The 14549-nt window shown below is 30.6% G+C and overlaps 2 protein-coding genes across 2 annotated transcripts; one reads left to right on the top strand and one right to left on the bottom strand.

The window, feature by feature from the left end:
- Nucleotides 1–247: 247 nt before the first annotated feature.
- Nucleotides 248–5310, bottom strand: LOTGIDRAFT_236111 (hypothetical protein). Its single transcript, XM_009066309.1, has 9 exons — nt 5226–5310; nt 2839–2976; nt 2398–2522; nt 2100–2202; nt 1785–1873; nt 1577–1634; nt 1291–1418; nt 694–924; nt 248–557 (listed from the first exon to the last, which is right to left on the bottom strand). The coding sequence occupies exons 2-9, from the start codon at nt 2951–2953 to the stop codon at nt 441–443; spliced, it is 966 nt and encodes a 321-aa protein (XP_009064557.1). The 5' UTR covers nt 2954–2976; nt 5226–5310; the 3' UTR covers nt 248–440.
- Nucleotides 5311–5447: 137 nt separating this feature from the next.
- Nucleotides 5448–13195, top strand: LOTGIDRAFT_150991 (hypothetical protein). Its single transcript, XM_009066308.1, has 7 exons — nt 5448–5525; nt 6660–6788; nt 7192–7418; nt 7700–7949; nt 10018–10321; nt 10609–10820; nt 11335–13195. The coding sequence occupies exons 2-7, from the start codon at nt 6693–6695 to the stop codon at nt 12010–12012; spliced, it is 1767 nt and encodes a 588-aa protein (XP_009064556.1). The 5' UTR covers nt 5448–5525; nt 6660–6692; the 3' UTR covers nt 12013–13195.
- The last annotated feature ends 1354 nt before the right edge of the window (nt 13196–14549 follow it).

Genomic DNA, 14549 nt, shown 5'->3' with positions numbered 1-14549 from the left:
TCAGTTTTTCATATTTTCATAACATGAAATAGACCCGTCAACGCCCTTAAATATGACTATCTTAAAGCATATTGCTGAACAGTCTACTAATGTACAAGAAAGTTCACTTTCAGTTAAAACAATGTTGCCACAACTTCAACGTATCACGAATACGGGTTTTGGTCTTATTTGAGGAAGTATTACGAATGGGGGTGTGGATTGGACACGATTCCATAACTTATGCTGGATATTACACAAAATTTTTCCTCAGTGGTTATAATGTATGAAAAAGGCACTTTTATTTTCTTATTCACCCTATTTAAAAGTAATAATATTTAACATACATGTATATTAAATGAAAATATTATATAAAAATTAAACATTTCTATGCTAATATCAAAAGTATTAACACACAAAACAGGTAACAAGACATGTCATTCCTGTCTTATTCTTCATTTATATCATGATAACAGTAAAGATGCATCTACCATTCCAGCATCACGTAAAGCCCTCTCTAAAATACTTCCTTTAGCTTGATGACCATCTCTTATTTTCCAATCTTTAAACATTTCTGAAACCTTCAATAAAAAAGTCATTTATAAATATTAAGGAACTCAAACACCCACACCAAACCTTTATTATGAATTTTTCAATTAATTGGTTTTAAGTTTTCCACATAACAAATTTGCATAGATTGTGGAATGTTCCATTTACCTGTTCTTTAGAATTTCCTGGATAGATCTTTCTGTAATTTTCTACATCTTTGGTATAAAAGCCTAATTTATTGGCCACCATATCCCAGTCCCTCCTATGAATTTTCTCAGCAATTTGTCTAAGGACAGAGTCTGTTGGTACTTGGCTCACAGGAGACATAGTGACAGGTCGATGACCTGATAATGGTGTTTGTATAGGTAATCTTGCAGTATTATTATTTTCTCCTTTAAACTGAAAAGAAATGGGCTTCATACAGCAGAAAATTATAAAGGGCAGTAACTCCTTAAAAAAACTTTAAATTTAATGAAATAGTCTTCCCATTCACATTCAAACAATTCTGATGTATTTTGGCTAAAACAAAGGTCAATTAAAAAATCATGAACCATTGGAAATCATGAATTCCAATTATTTGTCAGATACATGAAATTCAGTTTATAAAACCAAGCAATAATAATTAGGTTCTAACAACATGAACACTGTATTTCGCTCCATTTAAGCACTCATTATATCTAAGTTTTAGAATCCAAATTAGTCATTTGGAGCTAATTATTGCATATAAAAGTTTCTTTAGAACCAAATGTTTTCCAACAATATTACCTCTGGCAAATTCTTATAAACACCATCTCTTGTTTTTTCTGGTAATATATGGAAATTTAAGACTGATTCTACTGTATCTTTTGGTAATTTCAATACTCCAGCTACAAACTGATCTTCTTCAAGAACTCCTGCAAAATTATGACGTGCTTCATCAAATATAAAAAAAATTGTTCTACAGGGTAGTATTCATGAATTTAACATTATTCTGATTATTTAACTTAAAGTAATATCGAATAATTGTTATGTAAATTTGATAAGGTTATAAAAACATTTTGAATGCATCTACCTGTAGCATCAGCCCCCATCTGTTTATAAAAGATATCAGTTATTCTTTTAACATTTTCCTGAAATAAGATCAGTATCCTCTACATTTTCAAAACACTTCCCAAACTTTGTAAACGGAAAGACTGCTAAGGAAAAGTAGGACCGGGATGTTTTTGGTATGGTAAAGTTATGTTGAGTTATTTCAATCATTACTGAAGTATTTTACTTACTTGAGTATCATCTGTATATAATCTTTTAGCTATTTTAGAAAACATATCTTTGGTTATTGGACCACCATTATTCAACATTTTGAATATTGCTATAAAAAATATACATGTATATAAATACTGGAACACAAACATGCATTTCAAGTGTTCTAAAGATAGGAAGCGACAAACAACAATAATATATTTCCTCGTGATCCTGACAGTAAACCTCAGTCTTATAAGGAATGCTGGAATTGTTCTTATCTGCCGGTTCCCAATTGGAGGTGTACAATTTAATATAGAGTTTCATACTATAGAGACATGACAATTCATACTAACCTCTAATCTTAGTTTCTAAACCTTGAGATTCACACCATTTCAAGCCACGCAAAAATGTTTCAAAAGTCATTGAACCATCTTTACATTTAAAAGTTCTCAAAAACTAAAAATAACATTGTCATAAAATGGTGTTATTTGGTATTTATAGGTCAATATTTATCAAGACATCATTTGTAAATAGAAGTATTGTTAACTCAGCATCTCTTTATTCTCAAATATTTAATCAGCATTATATAAATCCAATGAATGTTAATTAGTTCTCAGTCAAAAATAATATAAACTTATATCATGACCTTACATTTCGTATAAAAGCATCATCATTTAATTTTGGTTCTTTTAGCGTGTCACTGGTCAAAATGCCATTAGAAGTACATCCTAACTGTTGAAAACGTAGCCATAGACGTTCCACTTCAGCTATAGTTACTGAAACAATACAGATTACATTTTAAACATTCAATTGGACTTCTCTTTATCTTATTTAAATTGAGTATTGTTTCATGTGTCATACCATATTTAAATCTAACAAGACATGTCTATCTAAACACAACCTGCTATAATTGCTGGAAATAAGGACAATCTAAGGTTACAGACTGTTACTATCATTGAATGACATTCTCTGCTATAGATATGTTGACCCACAAATTAACTTCATCAATAAATAATTATACACTGACCATTTACACTATAAAATATTAGACAACACATTAGTAGGCCTAATTGCAACAGCAAAAAAACTTACATTCAGTAGCAATGGCATGACTGGTAATCCAGTTAGCTTTCTGTGGATTGGTTGTTTTACTAACTGCATTCTCTCTTGATGGTTCAACAACAAAACTACTTGTATAAGCTCCCATTATTTTTCACTTTTTCATTTCATCTGTAAAACAAGATTTGCTCTCAGTAATACCCATATTAACAACTATAACAACTGATCAAAGCAACAAATAATCATATAATACTTCAATGATATAAAAATTAGCGATGACCCATTGTAATGGCAGCCAAGTCATTCAGGCGGTTGACAATGAGCTATCAAAAAATTAAATATTTTGAGAGTAACATTTTCATACTGCACAGCTTTTCAAAGACTCTTTTTTTAATTTTCAACAAGTTTCATCTAAATCAGTCAAGAATTTTGGCTTCTGGAGTTTAACGAGCTAAAGATTGAACAAATTTTTAATAACAAGGGTTTTCAATAAGGTTGGGTGATTCAACCAAGTTTCTTTAATATCTGTTGGGAATTGTGCCTTGAATGTGATTTCAAGAACAAGGGCAATAACTCATATTAAATACTTCTTAAGGTTTTTTTTTAATATCTAAATTGGGAAATAATTAATAATTTCACCACATTTTGCCTAAATCTGTCCAGAATTGTGCTTTCGAGACTACTCACAAGTTAAAAATTGAATTGGTTTTCAAGAACAAGGGCATTAACTCATATTAAATTCTGATTTTCAATAGGGTTCATCCTTAGGTGATAACAAACACCAAATTTTATCAAAATCCCTCAAGAAACCAGCTCACTATTGCAACCTCAACACATTTTCAATTAAAAATTGAATGTGTTTTCAAGAACAAGGGCAAGAACTCATATAAAAAAATTTTCAAATTGTCTGATTTTACAGGTTTCATCCTCAGGTGATAACAAAAATTGATACCAAATTTTATTAAAATCCATTAAGAAACCAGCTCTGTATCGTGTCCACAATAAATTTTCAAGAACAAGGGCAATAACTCATATTAAATATTTTTCAATTGGTCTGATTTTCAATACTGTTCATCCTTGGGTGATTACAAACACTCACACCAAGTTTCGTCAAAATCCATCAAGAAACCATTTCTTTATCGCGTCCACAACAATTAACGACAGACAGGGGCGCCGGCAATTTTATGAACTTAGACTCACTTTAGACATTCAGACAGACATAGGTGACAGCTATATACACAAACATTAATGTGTGGGCATATAAAAGAACACAAGAAATTAAAAATTTGGACATGATTTTATTAAGTATTTAGAAGAATTCTCATTTAAAATATGTCAATTAATAATCGATTATTGTTCAGTAGCATGCTGTTGATAATTGATCTCAATCGATACCCATCCTTAGTTTGTGATGAAAGCATCTTCATTATAACATGAGCCATCTTCACAATGTTAAGCTATTACGAACTTTGTACTTTTAGTTGACTGCAATAGTTATCCTTCTATCATGATGGGGTAAATGAGGGAATTTGATACAGACCAATACAGCCATTATGTTTACAGCCTTTCTTTCGAGGGCTCTGATTGGCTGTATTCGCTGTTGTAAAATCCAATCAAATCGCTGCATTTCGGGATACAAGAATAGTGATTTTTGCAGTCAAGGTAGAAGTACAAAGTTCATAATAGCTTGATATTGTGAAGATTGAAAGCATAACATAAATTTTTGTTACTAAACATGTAGACTCATCTTGTGTTTCCACTAGCTGTTAGTCTTGGAACGTCTTTGCATTAATGAAAATATAAACATGAGCATACTTAAATTTGTTTTTACAGAAGACAATTTTCTGCCAAAATTTAAGGTATTTTTGGGTTGAAATTTCTAGAGGGAAATGTGTTTCTTTTCAATATAAACTTAAAAAAAATTCTATTTTTATCAACGCAAATACGGTACATTCTAAAACAAACTTTTCAGAATTTATATTGTTGTAATTTCTCTATGAACGCAGTGCAGAACATTATAGTACCATTTCAATTTATTCTTTATTACTCAAATTGATAACTGATGTAAAAGAAGTATGTTCTCTTCTTGTGACCTCAGCCAGTGCTTCTATAGGAGAGAATTGTCTATAATACCCAACACTAACTAGTAACAGTACCATCTGACACTGACTGAGGCTGTTATTCCAAATCTAATTTGATACTACCGGTACCTCTTAGAATGAACATAAAATTTAAGTTCTGCAAAAGGTCAATATGATTTTATATTCATCAGTTAGCTTACCTGCTGTCATAAAGTTACAACAGAACCAATATTAGAAAAAAATATAAAAAAATTTTATTAACTTAGGTACATATAGATAGGTCAGGTTACAGGTTACTGATCTTTGGTCTATTATATTTTAAACATTATAATATATTACCAAATTAGGCAAATCGTTGTTAATGTAAGATTGACAAGTAACACGATTTACAACGTTTCCTGACACATTCTTTACTTTCGCTTTGTCAGGCTTCTGTAGCAACATGTTCTTTCGTCGTGATATGCAAACCAATCAGAATCACTGTATGAAACAGGTGCCCGACAGTCAGTGATTTGTTTATCAGAATTTGATTGGCTAGAAAATGTGACTTTGGATGACGTACTCCACCATTATCATTTCTACCCTCACGTCACGTTTACTCTTTAAAATCTAGAAAACATTTCTTCCTAATCTTAATTCGTGAGTAGCCTATTTATTTTTAATGTATGTTTATATATGCATGTACTTAAACTAGACACGTCCCAGCGTTTCCTTGTATTGAAATCTAGAAAATTCCGAGAACAGTCATTATTAATATAGCCTCGATTCCTTTTCTGGGATGTGGACGAGTTCATCTTGTAAAAAATTTGGTTGATTTGTGTTGAGTGAATTTCGTCTTCGGAGAACAAACGTACATACAATGATCAGAAAGGTGTTAGAAAGTTTCTGATTTTTTGGTACTATCTCTATTCAAAGGTTAATAAGTTTTTCGATAGTTTTGCTTGAGTATTTTTGGCAGCCTATGTCTCTTTCAGGAAGAGTTCATTGGTTTTCTCTTGTATAAATTCCATGAAATAACATTGTAACAGATTGTCAATATCTAATTATCTACAAATATTATTTCTCAGAATTATAGTTTTCTGTGGGTGGTTTTTATGCATTCTCTTTTAATTATATCATTTGTAATTCACAGAATTGAGTTTAACTATTATGTAGAGTTAAATCTGGAGAAACCACAACTTTTCAACTTCAGTTCAAGCCACTCTACTCCAACTAGGCTTTTTGTTATGTCTGCATAGTTGTCACTTTTGACAAAAAAATAATTTGAATCATATAATTTGTAAAATATATAGTTTATTATGTATTTGCTCTTAAGCTATAAAACCGTGTTTTACCCTTAAACCCGATATTTCTTGAATAGACTAGATCTATTCAGGCTACCTTTTGGTGAGATAATATGAACTTTTACAAACTACACCAAAGTAAACCAAATCAATTTCACCTACATCTTAAATTCCCAAATTTTTGAGAAATCATGACATCCATATGACATTTGAAATGGGTTGGTCAACCAAAGTATTTTTATGTAAATTTAAATGGTAGTTTATTGAAAATTAGTTAGTTGATATTTCAATATGCATAAAAATAGTAAGCAAAATGTTATTCTGACCACAGTGATTGTAGAGTAATTGGTTATTTTCCAAATTCTCAAGTCATTGATGAATGGGTTCTTGATAATGATGACTATGAAAGCGAACATTAATTTATTGGAAAAAAAATGTTGTCACCTTTATTTAGGTGATAACTGATAATTATATCATATATTTATTTCAGATTACAGCTACTGTATTATATAGAACTAACAAAATGGATTCCGATATAAATGATAAAATAGAACAGTTAGAAAAGGCTATCAAACAATTAGATGCTGTGAAACGTCATTTATTACATAATGCTACAGAGGTGAATATATATTTATCTATAGACCTAATAATATTATTATGTCACATCTGTCAACACAGTATGTTAACTAGGTGGTGGGAATAGTCATGTATGTATAAAATGTCTGTTTTCTATTTGTTTAATAACATTTATTCAATTACAGATTGATATAAATTGTGAACATTAGTGACTACTCTTTCTCCAATCACTATGTTCTATTCATGATGCAAACTTATAAATTAATTTTCTGGTTGCACCAGTTTCAGAAGAAAGATCTTGTTCAAATAAGAATAAATGAAATGAAATAAGATGTATCTTAAGAAAGTGAGATATAGAAAGAGAAATCAATTTCCTTTGTCTTCCATCATGGCATTAATCAATATTAATTAACTTATTACATGTTATATTTGGTTGTTCATCACAGATTAAAGGTCAAGTTCAAACTACAATGAGTCGTCATTTAGAATCATTAAGAAACCGTGAAGTTTGGTTGTTGAGTCAAGTTGATTTGGTTTTTAGTGCTAAAGAAGCAGTGTTACAGGCTCAACAAGCTAGATTAAACAAGATGTTAGGAGTATTACAGAGTACCATAGGTTTAACAGCTGATTCTAATTCGAACTCTAATTCTATCTTAGTAGAAACTCTCCAGAAGTAAGTATGATTTTAATAATCTTAATTTCTCTATCTTTTTGTATTATATATACTGGTACCAGTACATTTTTTATGAAAATTTCATCAGTTTGTTCTTAAGACAGAAAAATTATCACAAGCAGAATATTTTTCAATATGCAAATTTGATTGTTAAAATACTCCGTAGGTGTAATAAATTAATCTTGATCAGAGTTTATCACACTGATTGACTGTTTCCTTTTGATGGCTGCAATTTATTATCTTTATTTTGTATTTTATGAATTTATTGATATCTGTTTTAGGCTAGACATTAACCTCAATGATCTAAATCCAGAAGAAACAGCTTTCTTTACCTTTAGAGCTGATCCTAGTGATTTACGGAACACTATTCTAAATTATGGTCATGTTGATGCTAATGGTATGCCTTTAAGTGGTGCCTTCCATGAACCAGAATCACAGACATTGCCACGACATTTTGAGGATTATGAAGGTCCTGATCATCATATTTTCTATAAAACTGTCAGTGATAATAAACAGAATGAAGACTGTGGTGTAAGTAATTCAGTTAACCTTAGAAAATAAAGAGATGACCTAATGACATTATCTGGTAATTTTCGGGTTTGTCTTTGTGGTATTTCTTTTAGAGGGTCAATAAGAGTAATTATAGAGATTGGTATATTGGTTTCAAAGTGATTTTTTAAGAACACATTATGATATCATGTCTTTTTGGAATTCTTCAGGTATTCTCCTGACAGCCATTTTTACCTCTCCTAAATCCAAGATGCCAATGAACTGAAATGTCATGGTATCAAATGTTTGGAAACAGGACAAAAATTCATTTCTCATTCTTGTAGCAAAATTTTTGTCTTAAGGAAAGAGGTTATATAGGCGAAAGCCTGCTCCCCAATCCTTTTCATATTTATGTGAATAAAATATGGTTGAAAAAAACAAAAATTTTGTTTATTTTTACAATCAATAAAACATAAATGGTGATGTAACAATAGTGTAAATAAAAAACATGAAAATTGAATTTGAAAACAAAAATAAGAGTTTCAATTACAGGGACGGTTGCTGCATTTTTATACGCCCACATCTCTCTATGTGGACGTATATTGCCGGCATCTCTGTCCGTCCGTCAACATTTGCTTGTAAACGCTCTAAAAACTAGATTATTTTATGGAATCAAATGAAATTCGGTATGTGTATACACATTCATAAAACGAGGATCAAGTTCAAATTTGAGCTATTTTCGACCGTTTGAAGCAGGGTTATTGCCCTTGCCCCAAAATCTTGAATATACTATTACTCTCTTAGTTTTCAACCGATTTTGATGAAACTTAAAATGAATGTTTCGTTTTTACCATCCACATGCCGTGAAGGGTGAATATGACTGTGGTCCACTATCTTTGAGGGTTGACTTGAATGTTGAATAGTAAATAGTCTCCAGAAATATGAAGATGATCCCTATTGATTTTCATGATGATCAGATAATTTTTCACCGAAATATCGTGTCTGACTTGACGTTTTACTCTATTAGATATATTGTGCAACTCGAGCTTACTCTACAGGCTACAATTCTTTACAGATTCTTTTGATTTTGATTTTGTGTGTCAATGTCATTATGAAGATGATCCCTATCGATTTTCGTGATGATCGGATAATTTTTCACCGAAATATCATGTCTGACTTGACTTTTCACTGTATTAGCTATATTGTGAACACAATAGAGAGTACAGTTTCATGCAATTTAAATGAAATTTTGTGTTAATATTTTTAATGATGAAATCTTGGACAAGTTCAAATTTGGCTATCTTTCGAAGAACGGTTTTGGAGTTATTGCCCTTCACTTAGGAAAAACGCACAAAAGAGACCACAATTTTCATCCGATTTAAATGAAATTTGGTGTGATCAATCTTAGACATGTTTGAATTTGACAATCTTTCAATGAACGGTTTTGAGTTATTTATGATTTATGAAAAACGCGTCAAAATTTGTTTGTGAACACAATAGAGAGTACAGTTTCCATCTGTGGGTGTATCTTGCTAGGCAACCACTTGTTTTGTTTGATAAAATAAGATACACTTATTGACCAGTTGTACTTATTATTTACTTCCTGATAATAATATTTATCTTTCAAAAGAAATTATTCACCTAAACAAAATAACTACAAATGAATCAAACTGTGTTTAAGCTAATTTATATTGTTCTGAGAAGGAAGAGTTTATAATAATTATTATTTTACTACTTTAAAGATTTTGTGTGACCTTCCTCTAATTTAATTTCTAAATTACATTAAGTATATGGATTTACGGGGTATGTTCAAAATGGTAGGTTGTTGCCAATTTCTTAATACTTTTTCTTTGTATTAAACAATGTTTTTTCCCCATGCTATACATAGGTCATGTGTTTTGTAAATTATCTTTATGTTATAGATTCCTTAAAAAAATGTCTTTTAAGCAATATTAATTTTTAGTTATGTACCTAAAAACAAGTTTTATTCTTTTAATTGATATAAAACTTTTTTTAGGCTAGATAAAAGGACAGTAATCAGAGTTTTGCAAAAATTTCAAGTAATTCCTTCAAAAAGAGAATCCCTTATATTTGAATTTTACATTTTCAGATTTACGTGAATATACCAAAACTATCAACTAAAGCTGAGGATTGGTTGTTATATTCTACTAATACTACTACAACAACTACAAGTACAGATAGTACCCCAAGATTCTCTTTCCCTCCATTTAGTTCCAACTGGTTAGATTGGATACGTCAGAAATCTCCTAGTACACCGGGAATGTCTTCACCTACATTACGTACTATATCTAGTGATGCTAGTATTAAAGATTGGTTGTGTCAGATTAAACAGTATGCTGACCCAGAAGAAGAAGAAGATTTTGAAATTGTGGATAATTCTGGCCTAAGTACAGGTAAATAAGAACATTTTTTGTATTAACTATGTGTTGCTTAAGACATTTTTGACTAAAAATACTCCACTAAGGGGCTAGTGTTCACTCTCCCAATAAATTGAGCCCCAGCTTATTTAGAAAATAGAAATACCTTGACTGGTGTGGACCGTTATTTAAAGAAACTTGCATACCTTTAATGAAATCTGGCATCAACTTCAACCTTGTTGTATACTGTGTTTGACCTTTGTGGCGTGAATAAAAATTTAAAGTTGCGATGATTTGATATCAAGGTTTATTTTAACTTTCAGCATCCAGTGATAGTTATACTAGTATACCTGATAGTATACCAGTCAAACCAACAGTTACTAATCTAGATCTAATACATCTTGAGTTCCCTACTGCAGTACAATCATGGTTAAAAACTAACAGATCTACACCAGAAGATAAACCTTATGATTTTTTTCAACATGTACCATCTGATCCTGATGTATGGTTGATTCATCAAATAGAAAAGAAAAAGGTGAGATTTGTAATTCCATAATACAAAATATCCAGATTGTGTATAAACAATCCTGATCATTTGTAACAGATGTATCAAGTAGAGTCTATATTTTCTTATCAGCTGATTAAACAGTTAAAACTGATGAAGTCATAAAATCTGGATATTTATGATATTAATGGAAGAAATTTTAGAAAGTTGAAAAGATTTACAGAAAGTTAAAAGTTATCTGTAAGCTAGTATAGCAAACGATTGTGTCCCTTAAACAATGTGATCTCTGACTACAATATGCAGGATACTACCATATATCAGGATATGGCGATATTTCGTTATTTTTTTGTTCAATCAATATTACTACCCATATAAATTCCTATACGGTATTTTTTGTAAAAGCTATATATCTGTCAAAATGATTTTGTAGATCAAATTAAATTTAACATGGCCTTCATCAGTTAAAAATTTTAACATTAGGATTGTAGACTCTAATTGAATCATAGTTAATTTTATTAATAATGTGTGAACATCTATTTTGTAGGCATGTGAAGACTGTAAACCAGGATTAACAACTGATATAGAGAACCTTGGTGAGAGATTAAACAACCTTATATGTACAACTAATACATCTGGATATCAATCTTCTTGTTCAACAGAGGATAAACAACGTTGTTTACAATCAGAGACAGATTTGGAGATGCCACATGTTTTAGATGTTTGTAAGGCTAATGAGTTATGTGATGGTTTTGTAGATTGTGTTTGTAGCCCCCATTGTGGTTTTCAACATATTGGTATCACAGATAACAACCATTGGTTGATAACTAAAAACCAAGATGACAAAGACCCCTGCCAAAATAAAGCAATGGAAATTGATGAGAAATGGTTAAGTCCCAAAAAGGCACGTACTACCAATAACCAAGATTTCAAGGTGTCCTTTCCACTGTTCGAAGAAATCACCAGAGATCCCGAGTGTTGGTTAAATACAAATTGTATGGTTAAAGATATTAATTTTGAAGAAATTTTCAACAGTCAATGTTCCAATGATACCTGGTTAAAATCCCCAATGTTAAGAGAATGTAACGATAATGAGTCCAGAAGCTATGATATCAAAAACCATCATAAAGAAACAAATACATCTGATTGGTTACTTCAAACAAATTATGGCCAATCACATCCTAGTGATTCCAATAAACAGAAGTGGCTAATGAGCCATTGTTAGACCATAGTTATTGTTTGTAAGTTCTGATTAAAATAGATATCTTCTAATTTTGAAATTTTCTGTTGATCATATACAATTCTTATATAAATTAGGTTCAGCTGTACAGGACAAACACTGGCAAAGAGGATTGAATTGTAATCTCTTGAAATTTATCATTGCCGAGAATGTCTTTTATGATTCAGGGTCAGTGATTTCAGAGCAAAATTTGAATTTAAGATTGAATATGTTATTTGAATCAACATTTTTTAACAGATGTTTTATTTTTGTCTGTGAGGTGGTAATATAGGAAACTCTTATTAGACTGCAATATTTACAACTATCAAGGATGTTAGAGTGTTATTGATATTTTCTACTAAAGCACTGTTGATTTCTTATGTTTATGTATATCAAATCTTACCATTAAGAATATGTAAGATCACTTTTTACCTGCAAATATCACATGTGGATAAACATTTTACTCAGTGAAAATTTTCAAATTGTGCTGTTTCTTAGCTCAAAAATAAGACAATTTATAGACTAATTTTGACTAAATTTAGTTAAGTAAGAATAACTGAGTGCTTTTACAAGTATAAGTTTCAATGTCAGTTTCAACAGAAGATAAGAGTTATGTATACTATATAGCAGTGTTACATACAGGTTATATATATAATAGTGTTATAAAGTAACCTACTACTATTTTTACTACACAATGTATATAAAATATTATGTATGTAAGGACAAGAGAGACAATTAAATTTAATAGTATGCCCATCAATTGGAAGCTGGGAATTAAGTGCTTGTAGGTTTTGTTTTTATGTTGAAGTATTATGTCCATTATAATTTAATTTGGACTTTATTTATTATATAAGTTAAATTCAAATTTCAAGTTGCATGCAAATAGTTTTGGCTATGAAAATTCCTCAAATCTAAGTTAAATTTGAACGTTATAGACAAGCCTACTTCTACATTTAAAACATTAAAACATCTACGTTATTTATTTTTCATACCAGTCCAAGATGTTGAAAATATATGGGAATAGGCTTGACATGAGGGTTAAAATGGTGTTTGAGATAAAAGCTACCATATAAAACTGATGATAACAAACTGAGAACTAACTGATATACGTTGTAATAACATGACTGTGATAAAGCTATGTCAAAAACTTTAAATTTTAATTTTGATCCCAATAAATGGTTTTAAATCCACTTTTGTTTTAGCCTGAATATTAATGATTGATATCCTTATATTAGTGCACATTTACTTGAATGTTACCCAGATACAAAGGAATTATAGGGCAATTTATACACAATTCAAGAACAAGAGGTTCTTCTGTTACGGGTAACCCGCCAATCTACCATCATTCTGTATTCCTTTTAATCTATCATCATCTCATCTTCCATTTAATATATCATCCTCCAGTATTTCCTTAAATTCATCATCACCTTGTATTCTCTTTAATTCACCATTATCTTGTATTACCTTTAATACATCATCATCTTGTAGTTGTATTCACCTTAATCCATCATCGTCTTTTATTACTTGAAGTAAGTCATCATTTTGCATTCCCTTTAGTTCATCATTATCGCGTGGTCCCTTTTATTCTCCAGTGTCTTGTAGACAGTGGCTATTTACCGTAAGCGTAAGCGTACCCTTACAGCTATATACCACGGCGTGGTAACTTGTTAAATTAGGCCAATGTCACCATATTAGTCTATGGAGAAAAAATTTATTTAAATTTTTATTTGGTGGATTTTATCCAACTTTTTTTTAATATTTCAAAAAATCACACTGTTTAGGTTTCAAAAATATAAATATTGTGCACATTTCACATTGTTGGCACACTAAAATAAGTATTTTAATATCCGTAGCTAAGGAAAATATCCGCCATATTTAATATCGGTGACTGTGGTTTTCAGGCATACCGATACAGATATGGATAGTGTGTGACTGTTGTATGTAGTCGAGGTCAGTACTAATACAGATATTGATAGTGTTTGACTGTAGTATCTTGCTGAGGTGACTAATGATCATAGAGTTATATATAGAAACTATGCTAATGATACAGATATTAGTCAATTACTATCAAGATCTGTATCATTACTAAACTCTACTACAAACTACAGTTAAACACTATCAATATCTGTATCATTACTGGCCTAGACAACATGCTACAGTCAAATACTATCAATAGCTATATTTTACTGACTTTGACTACATAATAATCAAACAGTATCAATATCTGTATCATTACTAAACGTCTAAACTCTACTATATACTACAGTCCAACACTATCAAAATCTGTATTATTACTGACCTTTACTACAAACTACAGTCAAACACTATCAATATCTGTATCATTACTAACCTCTACTACATACTACAGTCCAACACTATCAATATCTGTATTATTACTGACCTCTACTACATACTACAGTCCAACACTGTCAATATCTGTATTATTACTGATCTCTTCTATATCATAATTTCCAACACGATAATTCTGGACACACGTGAGTTTGAAGGCTCAAATTTTGATTGTGAGCTGTGAACACTATTAC

The sequence above is a fragment of the Lottia gigantea genome, assembly GCF_000327385.1.
Source record: "Lottia gigantea unplaced genomic scaffold LOTGIsca_75, whole genome shotgun sequence".
In the NCBI taxonomy this organism is placed as follows: Eukaryota; Metazoa; Mollusca; class Gastropoda; family Lottiidae; genus Lottia; species Lottia gigantea.
The sequence above is the reverse complement of the archived record's forward strand: the minus strand, read 5'-3'. Positions and strand labels throughout refer to the sequence as shown.

Excerpts from the sequence above, each read along its gene's own strand:
- LOTGIDRAFT_236111 (XM_009066309.1), bottom strand. The coding sequence starts at position 2,953 with ATGGGAGCTTATACAAGTAGTTTTGTTGTTGAACCATCAAGAGAGAAT. Across the intron at positions 2,523-2,838 it reads TCATGCCATTGCTACTGAAT|TAACTATAGCTGAAGTGGAA; the intron begins GTAAGTTTTTTT and ends GTATTGTTTCAG. Across the intron at positions 558-693 it reads CAGGAAATTCTAAAGAACAG|GTTTCAGAAATGTTTAAAGA; the intron begins GTAAATGGAACA and ends TTTTTATTGAAG.
- LOTGIDRAFT_150991 (XM_009066308.1), top strand. The coding sequence starts at position 6,693 with ATGGATTCCGATATAAATGATAAAATAGAACAGTTAGAAAAGGCTATC. Across the intron at positions 7,950-10,017 it reads AACAGAATGAAGACTGTGGT|ATTTACGTGAATATACCAAA; the intron begins GTAAGTAATTCA and ends TTACATTTTCAG. Across the intron at positions 10,821-11,334 it reads ATCAAATAGAAAAGAAAAAG|GCATGTGAAGACTGTAAACC; the intron begins GTGAGATTTGTA and ends TCTATTTTGTAG.